At 41.3% G+C, this 15527-nt stretch overlaps 1 protein-coding gene across 5 annotated transcripts in view; it reads right to left on the reverse strand.

The window, feature by feature from the left end:
* LDLRAD3 (low density lipoprotein receptor class A domain containing 3) overlaps positions 1–15527 on the reverse strand; it is a 120690-nt gene that overhangs the window by 40965 nt on the left and 64198 nt on the right. For 3 of the 5 annotated variants that reach the window (XM_048307979.1, XM_048307976.1, XM_048307975.1), the window contains exons 3-4: positions 12762–12887; positions 10242–10376 (exon numbers count right to left, since the gene is read on the reverse strand). In XM_048307979.1, the coding sequence (XP_048163936.1) occupies positions 10242–10376; positions 12762–12887 (261 nt within the window). The remainder of the gene's footprint in view (positions 1–10241; positions 10377–12761; positions 12888–15527) is intronic. The other 2 variants (XM_048307978.1, XM_048307977.1) reach the window with 1 other exon arrangement.

Consider the following 15527-nt stretch of genomic DNA (forward strand, 5'->3'; position numbering starts at 1 on the left):
GGAAAAACCTACCTCAAAAAGTATAAAAGTGTTTTCCTAACAGTCATTACTCAATCAAGGTTGGTGTTTGCTTGCTATTCAGCATGAAGGAGGCAGCAGAAAATGACAATCTAAGAAAAAACACTTGAACAAATGGAACAAGTTAGTTTTTAATTTCCACAGGTTTTAGTGCAGTGTAACACATTTCTTAATCTCTTAACAAAAACAACAGATCCTCAAAATTATTTCCACTTAAGAACTCGTTGGTAATGACTGCATTTACTGTAGTACAATAACGCTGTTAGAATAAATGAAGCTTTGAAAGCTTCTGCTTTGAAGCCTCAGAGGATGTACTTCAGCACCAATGACCAGACCCCACAGTGACTGGCTGGTGCACTTCAGGTGACTGACAATATTCAGAAATTATTAATTATATTTATTTTCTTCAAATGACTTAATAATCTTTCATAAACCTTTCAAAAGTTAAAAGTTTGGTATTTTTCCCATGCAAAATAGAGACCAGGCACACAACCCAAACTGCCCAAGGTCATTTACCACACCAGTAGCAGTGAGCATCAAGCAGCTCCAGCTGCTACCACCTCTGTGCTCAGGACATGAGAACAGGCACTCTCAACTGTCCCTGCCCTCAGTCATATTAATGGAAACACTATTTAATCACAGGGCATAGGTATCAACAGGAGTTCTGAACCCAACGCTTCCCACTGACAAGGTTGTGACCTCCCTTAATAGCCCATACCGGTTTTTACATCTGAACTTGAACAGAGATGCTAAAAGCACTTTATTGCACCACACCCTCCACACTCCTCCCCCAGCTCATTCTCCAGGTTTTACTGTTTGCATAGACTCTATATTACAAATAAACAGAAAATTTATTATTCAGCTTCTAATTCCCATTGCATGTTGATGTTTATGCAATTGAAAACCATATAATTACTTTATGTTTTAACAACCCTCATAAATATGGATTTTTTAACACAATCCTTTACAGCAAATTAGCACCAAAAATCTGGTAATGTGAGATGGGAGCATGAGTTACTCTGGCAAGCTCAGGGAACAGCATGAAGACTAAATACTGGTGTGATGTCTCTCATCACTTCACAATTTTCAGCAGGCAGAAGAAAATCCACTGCAGTTCCCAGCTTTGCTAGGAAGCCTGATCAGACTCTGGGACACAAGTTTTAATGCAAGAGCAGCAAAGAAGGAAAATCTAGATTTCAACAGCCTCATCCTTCACACATTTACAGGTACTGAAATGCTTGGCTGAGGATGAATCTCAGCTTAATCAGAAGCCTGGCAAGAAACTTCCTTCTTCATGATAATCCACTTACTTATCAAGTTTCATTTGCTAGCTTTAGATCGGGCAGTATGAAATACCTTTCTCTGGAACCCCGGCTGGCAATTTGCTTGGGCTTTAAAAATCACCCTCAAGCAATTTGTGCTCCACAGTGAATACAGCACACTGGCATAGCAATTTAAGTGTGACCTGCAATAACAAAACAAATGCTTTTAGCTTCAGCTGCAGAAAGTTAATGCTTTGCTTCCATTGACCTGGCTGGAAGTAGCATTTGGAAGGAGTAGGCATAAAGATATAGATACACTTTGATATTAATACCACCTCAGTGATTTGGTATCCCCCACAATTCAGTTTTCCATGCCTTTATTTGTCCTATAGGATGATATAGAATCATATTTTCTGTAAGGCAGAGTAAAACTGCAGCTATGCTAGCACCGTAAAGTGAAACCACTTAGAGAAAAACAAGAATTACTCTAAGCAAGGATTTCTCAAAATAATAGGCACAAACTGCCAGGGCCTATTCAGGTCCTGCACTCATGGGATCACCTACGCTTCTGAGGGCAATTCTGCATTTCTACCTGCTCTCCTTCCTATGAACCAAGTGCACTGCACCAGCACAGAGTCTATCTAAAGGGACATCCGGTTGACCCGGAGTCACTGTACTTAATCTTTTTGAGCAAATGTCAGCAAAACTTCTCAACAGAGCTTGGTAACGCTGCTCTAGGGGACATACTGCTCTGATAACATACTGCTTTAGGTCAGTCACATAATTGGCTATGTACTAAACTGCTACAGCACTTGAATGGAGACACTTTTATACCTGGTCATGCTGGCTTTGCTTGTGGCTTTACCTTTGAGTAAGATCTCACACACAAGCTCTGGCAGAGCTCACGTGTCACAAACTATTCCCAGCTATAACTGAAGCTGTGAAAAGATACAGATTTTAACCACTTGCAAAACTAGTTACAGCTGGGGACAGAGCTGCAGCCTGATGTTTTAGGAGCCACATCTTCCAACTTTACTGCTGGCAGTTGCAGGGGGAAAAAATGAAACCAAACCAAAATAAAAAACCTACCCCAAAGTCTGACACTCAAGTAGCTAGGATCTGGTTTTCCCCCCACACACAGGTATAAGGAGCAAAACTGGTCTTCCTGCCAATTCCACTGCCACACAAAAAAAACCAGCCCAACTCCTAAAAAGAAAGAAAGGGACGATGGTGCTCTCTGCTCAAGTCCCAGTGCAAACTGCTGAATGCAGCCACCATCCCCAAAAGCTCATCTTGGGAAATCATTTCTAACTAGTGGTTACAGACACAACAATGCCAGACCAAGATTAACAAAGGCACTGAAGCATAAATTAACCTCACATTTTTTGCTGACCCGGTTAATGGACACAGGTCTCAAAGCCAGATTAGGGTAAAGCATTTTTACTTATCTGAGATTAATGTCAATTATCAGGCTAAACAACAAGGTTTAACTAAAAGTGCAGAGTTGATGGGGCCAGACGTGGTGGGAGAGCCATGCAGACTAGCTCCCAGCTGGGCTTGAAAGTAGAATTACAGGTTAGAGCAGGCCAGTCTGATGAATGAGGGTTAGAAAGTGCAACAGAAGAGACAGCCAAGCTAACTCCCACTCCGCTAGGGAGAGCGTCTCGTCAGTACTTAACCCAGGAAACCTTTGTTGAGGCTCTTCCATGACACGTGTTTGCTATGACAACTCCCATTTTCCAACAAAAACCAGAGGTTGTCCCTATACTGAAACTGCACTAACAAAAGGTTTAATTTTAAATACAAATGCTATGATCATTTTGTACAGTAACTGTAGAAAATGCACTTGGTCACCTTACCTGGAACTGATTTTGTTTTACAGCAAGTCAAAGATTAACATCTGTGCCTTTTATTTGGATTCTCTCCAATGACAGCAAAAGGACTTGGGTCTGGCACCTACAGTCCAGCAACAGGAGCCTTTTGCACAGTTAAATCACACTGACATCTGTCGGGGTCCCTCCCCCCCACCATGTAGCCCTGGGAGAGGCGCCCTGGGGAGGAGGCACGGGGTTTCCCTGGCCCTGGTCAGCCTTGTTCCCCATTTGTTGTTTTGTGTTCCCCTGCGCGGGCAAGGACCCTCAGCCGGACTGTGAGGGCTCCTCGGCAGAGCCCCGGCCATGCGGCTGGAGAAATAAACATCTCTGAAACATCTAGCAACAATCTGTGCGTATATATTTCTTTTCCATGGGACTCCTGGTTTGATATAGGCGTGTTACAGTAATCCCCATTGTAACAGACATCTATGAAAAGTTAATGCAATTCAGCAGTCAGGATATGGCATGACATGCCAATACATACAGTGTATTTCAGACACCTACATGATGTTATAAACTCATGGAAAATGTATTTCAAAGGAATTCATTTATTTTTACTAATGAGAACTCAAGAGATAATTTAATGAGCCTCAAGATCAATGGGGAAAAAGAATATCCTTTATTTTACACTTGTCTTCCTCTAGGGTGACATTTTATAACTTGTTTTTGAAGCTTCGAAGCACAGGCAATGAAACTGGATATCCATGTTATCACCTCTTTCTAAAACTTTTAATTAGACATAAATGCCACAAAGCGAAGGTAAGAATATCTGGACACAATCATTAAGAGCTCATATTTCATCTCTGCACAAGTGAGAAGACCCCATGCCTTTCCAGGCTCAATTCCCAGATCTTCTCATAATCCACTTGATAAAAGAAAAGTGTCTAATAATCCCTGCACCTCCTGTTTTTGTAAGTAGCCTGAGAACTGTAATTTCAGTTCCAGCAACAAAAAAACCAACCAACCAACAAAAAAAAAAAATTTAAAAAAATCATGGTATTACAATAAGAGTCCAATGAAGCACTCCAGTGAGACCAGCACTTCCATGATGGGAGTAAGCTGTGCCTTGAGGGAAGGCACCCCGAAGTACATCTATCTACAGAACGTGCTTGAGGCACAATGTCAGCTCTCCGTCCTTACTATCTTCAAGAAATTGCTTTCAGGTCAAGATGATTGTTGCCAGATCCTATTTTTCTTCCCTATTACCCCTGATAAAGCTGTTGGTAAACATGGTGACTCCTACAGACACAACACCCCATCCAAGATTTGACCTAGGTCATAAAACTGATTTTTACAGTAGTCAAGTCATCATCTGCTGGTAACTTTGAGCTTGAAGCCATCAAAGATGGGCTGAGTAGGAGATCAGGTGAAGAGTCTGGACACCTCCCAGATCTAGAAACACCTTTCTAAGTAAGTTTGTTGTCCATTTGAAGACTTGAAGTCATTGCTTGTCTATTGCCACATTATAGTTGCTCTTAATAGAGCATCTGCTCTCCAAACAGGGGCAGAATAACATTTTGGCAGCATGTTTTTTATTATTCTGCCAAAATGACAGGCCAAAGTGCCTGTAGAAGCAACATACTGGTCTACAAGGAGATTATTCCTCAGCTACATTTGCCTGTTCTGCAACAAAACCTTGTCATACTCCCAAGATCAGGGAGCTGAGAGAAGTAGCAACTCAAATCCACTTGTACCAGCTGTCTGGACCTGTTCCTGAGATCCCCACATCTATTTTAAACTGCTTTAATTCCAAAGCCTCCATGAACAGTGAAGTAAGAGTTCCTCTCTCAATCCCACTCAGAAGCTACCATGTTTCTGAATGAGGGTTATTATCAGCTGCTCTTATCAAGTGATCAATAATCCATTTTACAAATGATGGTCTGGCCTGGGAGACAGCACAGACCACGGAGTCCACGTGCTGCCGAAATTAACGTGCAGATGAACTCACCAGTCACCTGAAAGGTCAGTACCAACTACAGGAACACCTGCCTCCTGCAGCTCACCTCACCTGTTAGTCCCCATGCAGATGGATCCATATTTTCTTGACAAGAACCCTCTCAAATGAATAATCTTTTGAGGAGAAAAAAAGGGAAAAAAGAGGAAGTGTGGATTCAGGGAATAGAGGAACATAGGAAAGAAAAAGTTCACAGCTAACAAAAACATTTCCATCTAGCAAGTATTACAAAAGAAGGATATTAGAGAGCTAAATACGGTCAGGCAAAGCCCTCATTTAATAAAACATTTAGTGGCATTTTATTTCTATCCTTCCTTATGTTTCTGCTTCTACTCAGTCTGCCTCTGAGTATTAAATTCCGGCTGCAGGCTGAATTTGGGCTCAGATTATGCACAATAATTGCATGCTGAGCTTCAGTTTACAGACTGAGATAATAATGAGTCAGAGAGACTCAATAAAAGGAAACCTACAGACAGGATGAGACTACAAAGCCTTGGGATGTCTAAGTGACACCACAGCATTTGGGAATTTCAGAATTTCAATTTACCACGTGCAAAGGGCTGGTTACAAGCTCCATACGGAGTGGGATGGTCTGGGAGCTATTTGTGTTTCATAAATTAGGTTTTGTGGTGTTTCATTGAAATTTAGAGTACGTCTGTTCCACTTAGCTGTCAGTTCTAAAACCCACTTTGCATTGCAACCCAATAATGCAAACATTAGCAAAGGCCTTAGTGCTTACCTCTACAGCCAGCCCACTTCCAGCTCTGCCTATAGCTTAATCCACAGAAATTATCATTACAGAGCTCGTATTATCACAAAAAAATTCATTTTAATAAGTCAACATTTTGAACACTTTTCCACTTCCTCAACACAGGGTCAGATTTTTTATTTTTTAATATGCTGACAAGTTTTATATAAGCAATTTATAAATGCCCCAGAGAAAAGAACAGAGACTTCTAAAACTGTACATGCTTCTAAATCTGTTTTAGAACACTGGGGTACATAAAAATTCTAGTGCAAATTCAATGAAAAGATAAGCAAAAAATAAAAGGAGGAAGTATCCACATGTACAGCAGTGGACATTACCAAATATACAGGACAAGAATTAACTTCTGAACACTTGCAAAACATTTGGTTTAGAACTTGACCACAATGGTAGTGTTTACAAACAACTGCAGAGCTAGAATTTCAGGAATATTACTGAAGTCAAGAGCCTCTCTTTACAGCAGCAGACAGAGTGAATACAGACTAGCAGCAATACAACTCCCTTTCCTAGGCAACAGGGTTAAAGCTAGTAAAGGTATTTAGCAATTTAGATGGAAAGAAAAGAAGGGCCATGAAAGAAAAATGGGTTTGAATTAAACTACCCAGTATGCTTTTGTTAGTGTTAAAGCTTTCTAAACTAAAAGTACAAAATGGAGGAGAAGAAGCACTGTGAGGACACATTCAGATTAAAAAACCCCAAACCAATTAAGAGAATAAATTAAACACAGTCCTAGAGCTGAACAAATTTACACGGTTGTTGGAAGATACTGAAAAGGAATAATTCCTTTCCAGTTGAGTGGATGCCTGCCACAGAACAGGCAATCCCCCCAGTGTCAGACAGGCCTGAGGAGTACACCCGAGTAGATGCTATGAATGTTTAGCACTGTTAGCCAAATAGAGGCATAGGAGAAAAGTGTGTGGGGGAGAGAAATTTTCCTCTGAATTGAGATCAATTAAACACAGAAGAGGAGCAGAAATTTCTAATCACTGCTGGTGTTGCCAAACCTGGAGTAATGCCCTAGAAAGAACAATTCATAAGCAATTCATTTATTTGACTGGTGTGGATAATCCAAGCAATCATATCCTCCATCCCATCCCAAGACTCAAGCATATACTTTGATGAATACTTCACATTCCAGATTAAGGGAAATATTTTGCTGTGCTACTTCACTACTGGAAAACTGAGATGACCGAAGTATAGCTGGGGTGGGATTAAAAGAATAGCTCTGAATTTTATCATGGCAGTGACAAGAGCTACAGACAACTTCTGTCAGGAATTAGAGAAGAATTCTTTGACTTGCTGCTAAACTGGTGCTTTTTAATCTGACACTTTCCCCATGACATACAAACCTTTGTAAGATACACAACACTCAGTTACAAGTGGTAAGGAGAAAGGAGGGCAGGAACGCCCTCCGAAATTTGATCTTCCTCTCATTTTCACAACTAAGTCATGGGGCCCTCCCTCCTCTCAAATGAATCTGATCTTATTTATGACTAAAATTAATCTTTAGAAATGCATGTCTTCAGGTTCATCTCAAATTGCAGCATGCTAGCAAAGCTAAGATGGCACATTTTGAAGTGGTCCATGTCAAAGCTGGGTCAGTATGTTTTTCAGTAGGAGGCCACATTCCTGTTTTCCTGATCTGCAGAGTGACCCTTCCTGATTGAAAGGGTCCTTATGTGTGGAGGAGTATTTGACACAAACCAAACTGGAAAGATACTGGAGCTTTCCAGTAATGACAGCCGGATAAAAGAGGCCTTTGAAGTTCATGGGAGCAGGAAGAGGTGATAATTCAAAAAGCTTGTCAGTATACCCAAGAGCAGAAGGAGAGCAAAGTATCAATTAATAATTCACACTTCTATTTCCCATGTTATCATAGTGTCTCAAAACAGTTTGCAAACATTGATTAAGTCTAGTGACATGCCCCTGAAGCAGACAAGCACGGATGAAGCTCTATTCCTACCAGCCAGGATGGCACTCCAGGAGCATTTCCTTTAGGTGATCTATGCCCTCTCTTCCCCATCTGTTAAATGGCGATAATGACACTATCATGCAGTGGTTCAGAAGCTTAGTGACTTCTAAATCAACACATTTACAGATAGAAAAACAGCACACAAGGACAATCTCATATGTCAGATTACACTCAATTACACTGAACTAAAGCTACCACATTTGACATAACATAGCCAGTGGGAAAAAACCCCTCTATCTTCATTTTGTAACACCCTACAGATTTGCCTTGCTCTGTCCCTAAGTACCCGGAGCACTTGAGTTCTAGTTAATGACCAGGATTCTTGGGTACTGTGTTAATACAAACACATTGTAATTACAGTAATTAGATCTGCTGTAGAAAGAACTGTCAGAAATTAAAGACTGTCCACAGTAGCCTCTAATTCCCAATTAACACAAAGCAGTTGGTGTGTTTGCAAGCCAGGACAGACATGCTCATGGCTGCAAACTCCAGAGGGAATCATCATTTACATTCGGATGGGAAGCTGAACACATTACATTGTTTTAATCGTTGCTTTGAAAGACAGGTACCCACACATTGCCCACTTACAGATGGTGAAATGGCAATCCAGGAAGGCTCTGAGCTGCCAAAGGGAAAAGCCTATCACACAGGCTCCCCATAGCCAGCATTTTACTTTGGGAACTCCTCATTCCCAACCCCATACTTGGATTACTTTTTTTTTTTTTTAAATTAGAAAGCCCACAACCATGGCTGTTCTTGTCCTAATGGAGAGAGTTCCTTCTTCCTTGTTTGGGCCTCTTTCACACATATAATAAGAAAGAATTACTTTGCTTAACCCTTTTACTAATCTAACATTTCCAGAAGGACCAAATATGAAGACAATAGTAATGGCTTCATGAAATACAGCTCTTTTCTTCTCTTGAGCCTGACAGTCAGTTCCAAAAGCAGATTGTCATGACAACAAACAACCTGGAGGCAATCCAGCCAATTAATCTGCAGAGGAAGCAGTCATCCCAACCTAGGAGAATAGCCCTGCTGCTTTAAGCTTCAGAAGCAAAAAAAAAGAGAGAAAGCAAAAGAAACCTAACACCAAACCTTACCACCCGCATTAATCTGATTAGGCTGCCTTAGAGCTGCAGTGAGGAACAGTCCAGCCCTGGGCACACGCTGGGCCCGTGGCAGCCCTTTCGTCCCGCTCCCAACACAGAGCTGAGGCAGGGCAGACCCTCTCCAAGGCTCTGATCCAAGCAGAGCTGCATTCCCAGGCTGTGATGTAGCTCAGCACACGGAAGAGTTACCAAGATGACCCCTCCAACCCTTACATGTGGAGCCAAGGAAAGAGCCTGTAGGTTAGGCAGAGGTATGACACAGAAGACACCATTGCCATAAACCCTGTTTTGTTGGCATTGCTGTTGTGTGTTTTACCTCTTCCTCTGTGAGTTGTTAAGAATATTTATCAGCATCTTAAGATCAGGATTATTTTCTTTTCCACAAACGATTAATTGATCACTGCAGGTAGATATTAAAGTAATTCTCCTTCAATTTCACTAATTACTTCTTCCTTCATACCCTACTTTATCTCTCTTCATGTGTCCTGCTTTCTATAGGCTGAAGCACATCACATCTCCCTTGAAAATATCCACTGTCTCCCATATTTTTTCTACCCTGGTCTCTCAGCAGTAACGCAGACATTACAATGTTTAGCAGCACATGCCCAATACACACTGTTTGTTAACCTCAAGTCATTAATATATACTTCATGTTTTATAAAATACTGTGGCATTAAGTTACAGAAAACAAAACTGAGAAGCACTAGCTGCAGACGTACACGATAGGTTAAAAAGAATAAAAATGTCAAAGACTGTGTTTTGAGATTCTCCCAAAACTCAATACACAACAATTTTCAAACAAAAATTTTCTTCCCTGTCTTCAGGGGAAGGGTAGGAATAAATACTTTCACTGTAGACCTGTCCTGCAGTTAAACACGTCTTTCAGAAGGTAACTGAGCAATGAAGATCTAAAGCTCTAAGCATACACAAGATTTACTCATCTGGTAAATAGACAGATTCACTTCCAACTGAGGTTTTACCTCAATCACCCCGGGTCCAATCCATCTCACAGAAGTACTAAATGGATTCCCAGTAACTTTGGTGAGCACTGGATCACAGTTTATAAGCACTTCCTGCAAAAGTGTGTTTTTACAACCTGAAAGATACCAGTCTTCTGAGCACTGAGAATGCAATGCATGCATGTGCACGCTCTCTACATATTTCACTCTCACTATCTGCAGCGCTAGCCAACACAGAGCAAGCCAATAGAATCACATTTTCTGCTGAGCCTGTGTTAATTTGAGTCGGTCTAATATTGCAGAACAGAATAAAACCCCTGTGCCTACCTTGAGGGCTTTCGCAGCTTTCTTCATCGCTGTTGTCTTGGCAGTTATTTTGACTGTCGCACACAAAGCTTTTATCAATGCAAAGACCATTTTTACAGTGAAATCGGGCAGTAGAGCAAAGCAAGGGATTTGCTGCTGCAAAAAGAGAAAGTGAGATCTTCCATTAGAAATTTTCTTGCCCAGGCAGTTAAACAACTGATAAGCATCAACCACAGGTCACAACTCCACAGCTGGTCAGTTTGCTGGTATGTGGGAGTAACGTGGCAATCAAACCTGCCCTGGCTCTCTAAACAGGGAGAGCTGAAACTTCTAATTCGTGCAAGATTCATCACAATTAGCAGAGATTTAGCCCACCCACAGTTGTGATAAGCCTTCTGTTCATTTTCATGAGAGCCCAATCATGATCACTGTTCCACATTTGCTCACGCTGAAGACATATGGAGGGTAGAACTGCCTACCATAAACACTGCCTGTTGAATCCCATTACAGGAGACTTAGTTTAGCTGAAGTTTCATAGCGTAAGACAACAATTCTGACTGAGAACTGCCAGGCAGTGGTTTATTTACCTCTGCTTCTCTTCCCCATTCTCCTCACTATCTTGAATTGATACAACAGCAATGTTGAAATCTCTCAGCCTCTCACTGTTTGAATTTCAACTCCTTTTTAAGGAACAGTGTTTGTACCCTTCGTATACATCATGCCTTCTTATCTTTCAACACAGCCATCACTTAGCTGAGATACGCATAATTTAGCTGGTTTTAATACCCACTCATAAATCAGCCTCTGTCCCTTAATCATTGAACTCCAAGCAGTTTTTGGTAATGGGGTGACTGAAACGGAATGCAACTTTCCTACTGAAAATCTTTAAAAGGCTGCTTAGATGTCTTGTCTACTTCCAACTGCTTCTCTGCCACAACAACAAAGGGGATTATAGTTTCCAAATACTAACTGGCTTCCATTTTTTATTCTTTAAAGTAAGAGCTAAATTTAAAGAGTTTTTACTAAATCAATCAATCAATCAATCAATCTTAACTTGTCGGTCCTGCATATAACCTGCAGGACATATAACAAATGCTCCCAATTCCTCCAGCTCCCCAAGAGCATGTTTAGCATGAACACGCTAAAGTTCCTTTGGTTTGAAACTTCTGCACAACTGCACGCCACATTGATTTACAAGGTCACCCTCGAACCTACATGGTTGTTCCTCTTCATAAGCAGTGGCTAGACATTTAGGCATGCTAGAAAGCATCAAGTGCTTCACTGGCATAGAACAGGGGAGATCAGCATCAGGTTATCATCAGCTGTAAGGTCTCATTGGAGCTACACACTACAAGCTCATGGGAAATGGTGTAATTCCTAATGAACTCCATAAGCTGGTGCACTTTCAGTTGAGACTCCCCGCTTGTCAGTCCACCACCTCAAGGATATTCAAAGCACTTTTGTCAAAACCTATTTTTAGTCCACCCGTTCAAGCGTAACCCAGAGTAATTGCCTTAGCCTTCGATGCTTCAATGGCTTCACTCACTCCACAGAAGTGCTGACTCCCTGCCACAGTCCTTGCAGGGCCCAAACCAGACTCTCCAGGCTAACAACAGATGCCACCATAAGAGAAGTTCATGCTGTGGGGGAAAGCACACCAACTACCAACAAGAAAGGCAAGTCCTCCATGAAGCAGACAGTGATAGATTACTGTGAAGATTGCCCCTTTTGTTATCTTTGAAAGCTGCTGTCTGTTGTCCTCCTCCTGACCTTTAAAAGTCATTGAAAACAAAACCTCAGCATGCTCTGACAGGAGAATGAAGTATTTTGCAGCAAGCTTTCACCTAGAGAGACCCATGCTTTTACCAGCTCGATAGTAACAACAGAGCTGTTGGATTCAACATAACTTTTCCCTACTGCTATGATATATCCCTGCTAGACTTACAGATACAAAAGGATCTATGCAGCCACATGCAGAGGGTTTAGCCCAAAACATGCAGTACTTCAGATCATCTCTCTTCTACAACTTCCCTACTGCTGTGCATTGGCAGGCATGCCTGGCTTCAAGAACCTCCCTCTCCTTCCAAGAACCTGTTTCACTAAATAAGCCATTATTTGCTTTTTTTTTGTTGTTTGAGAACATGTATAAACAGAGAAACCTAGATGTGCTGATGACCAAACACATCATGTTCTTCAGTGACAAGAAACAGGAAAATAAAAATGGAACAATACAAATGATAGTTAATATTTGCCCAATTTGAGTTACATTTGAGTACAGAGAACATGTTCAAAGCAAACATGCAGCTTAAAACTCATTTCATTGGCTTGAAGTATCATAGAGGCATTATATACAAAGTAAGACTGAGATGGACCTTGGCAGACTCATTAACGAAGAGAAAAGCCAAGGCTCATCTGGGTCATAAATGACAGAGAGAATATTTGACTCAGGAGCTGAAGGCTACCGAATGTTTCCTTTCTGAGTAGCATCAGTTAGTTGAAATAAGCAGCAGTGACCTAGCTTGCAAGCAGGCTCCCACTTACTGCAATTCTCCTCATCGCTGCCGTCGGGACAGTCCTCAAAGCCATTGCACCGGAAGCGGCCAATGATGCAGTGGATCCCACTGGCACAGGGGAAGAACGTGGCACCACATTTGGATTTGGCTTTTGCTGTGAAAAGAGACAGAAGTGGGCAGAGGTGAAGGAAACAATTTACAATGGTTAGAGATCCTGTTGTAGCAGTACAGTTAAGGGCACTCTATGCAGCGCTGTTGGCACTGATGTTAGGTGTCTTCCAAGTGAATTAGTGTCTTTGTGAGAATAAGAAACACAAGACACCCTCATAGAAATATTTTTCAGGCTGAAAACTCAAATTAACACTGCCTTTATTCAACATGATTTATATAGAACTGGGTGCAAAAGGACCACTGTATCTCCTGCTGCAGTTATTCATGACAGAAACTACATCTACTTCATAGTACCAGCACAGCTATTCATAAAACATTAAATACTAACAACAGCTTCAAAATGCGTGTAACACATGATTACAGAATCTAATTATGATCTCAAGTACTACACATTTTTTACTTTACTGCACAGCAACTCTTCATCGCAAGAAGAGAACACTGCCCTCAGCCAGAGAGTAATGCAGATGGTTCCACCATGATGCTCAAGGCAAGCACCAGTTAAGTCCTGTGGTATCCAGCCTAGAACAAAACAACTCCCAACATAAAAAGCAAAATTACAAGACAAATGATTACATTTCTGCTTTTTCAAGTTATCTCATGACTTGATGGACCACATCACAGGACACTGAACTCTTCAGAAAGTCCACTCTAAAGCAAAGGCCATATCTGCAGGAAGAGTATGCTGGTAACTGCAGGAAGGCGTGTATGGTGCAATGTGGTAATGCCGCCTATGGGAGAACACCAGAGAAGCCAGATCCAGAGCTTGCCAGCCTTTAAAACAAATGTTTCCTACTCCTATACCAAATCTACCAGATGTGCTTACAACTCACAGGTTTTGAAATACAGATCTGGGTATCACAGCAAGAGGCAAGTTTTTTAATGTGGCCCTATGGCACATCAGTACACCAACCTGCACAGTTTTACAAGGCCAGGACACGGTCAGGGACTATCAGTGTACACACAAAAAAAAGTATATCCAGTAGGGATAAACAGCATTAATTTGGAAGGAATCCTCTGTTCCAGGATTAACTACTAAGTACAACTGTAGCAAAGCCTTCCTCCATCACTCAACAGAGTGCATATAAATTGTTTTAAACCACAACTACAGTAATTCTCACTTGATTTAGTGTCCTCCAAAATCAAATTCCTGCAGTTCCTCTATTACATGTTTTTCTTCATTATATTAGTAATTTTCAATTAGAATGATGAAGCGTAAAATAAGATGTGTCACTAAATTTCATATATTCAACTACCACTTTTTTCTGAAGAGTATCCAAGGTCCACTTGGGGAAAAGAAAGTGAGCCATTATTTTGCAGAAAAACAGCTGATAAATTACCCTGTAGTAGCTGCTGTGCTTCACACCCCTGGAAATAGAAAATCGTCAGCAGAGACATTTGAGCCCCTGCAATTCTTCACACATCTTCAAAGAGCAGCTTCTGTATTAGAGTTCTGAGACAGACTGATCTCAGCTAAATAATTCAGTAACCACAAGGTGTGAGGCACCATCATACTCCCAGTCTTTAAACAAAAGCAGCAAAACAACCTCAGCAACATTCCATGTCATCAAAGCAAGCAGTCTGTATTAATACACTAACAAACCAGCCAAGACGCTGCTGGAAGAGGGTGGTAATAGCACACGTATGTTAAGAGATGCCCAATACTTCACATGTCGTGGTTTTATTGTTGTTTTCCTTTCTATAAAAGGTAACAACCTTTTGAAACCACACAGTGAATTTACATTCCCCACGCCAAATGACTGCTTCCGGACAACTTCTTATTTAAGAGGTGTATTTTGAGCCAGAACAGTTCCAGAAGGGGAGAAAAAGAAGAAGTTCCAAGAGTTTAAAGAAAGAGAAGAAATAAGAAAAGGGGGAAGCAACTGTGCTTTTGCCTCTGCTAACATTTACTGGATCCCATTTCTTCAAGCAGGTTTACTTTAGTCACTTGGGGTCTGAATTCAGAGGCTATCAACTTCCTGGCAAAGCATAGACAGTGGTGCTCCTTGTCCTCTCTGAAAATCTTGACAAATTAAGGCTTCAAAATTATTTACTTCTAACATGGACCATTCTCTTACTCTTGTAGCCTTATTCTTCGTGAGAGATTTCAGATTGTGACTCATCAACACCAGAGCCTCTGGCCCTCTGGAAAGGAGAGGTCATGTGCCTGCACTTTCCTAATCAGAGCCAGAAGTGGCAGTGAGCCTGCAAGAGCCCCGTTTCAGGTATGACAGACACAGGTCACAACATCCTCGGCTGCTCAGGCCCCAAAGGGTACAAAGCACACCTGGGACATTACCTTGAGCTACCACAGTAAGTAACCTTGAGCTTACCACGCCGTAAGTAAAGTTTAGTGTTTGGCCACATCTGGAAGAAAAACATGCTGGAATGACCAGGAATAAAGTCAAGTTCTGGAAAATGAACTCCTTCTTCATACAGATGAAGAGGGGGAAACCACTCAGAACAATTATTTAATGTAAGTATTACTTAGACAGTTATATAATGTTTAGTTCAACATTTAATTCCCAGATGTTTTCCTATCTTCTCCTCCTCCTCCTGAGACAGCAGCCAGAGAACAAGAAAATTCTGTTTTAGAATATCTGTCTATAAAAAACCACATACTAGT

Source organism: Corvus hawaiiensis, chromosome 6, assembly GCF_020740725.1.
Source record: "Corvus hawaiiensis isolate bCorHaw1 chromosome 6, bCorHaw1.pri.cur, whole genome shotgun sequence".
Classification (NCBI taxonomy): Eukaryota; Metazoa; Chordata; class Aves; order Passeriformes; family Corvidae; genus Corvus; species Corvus hawaiiensis.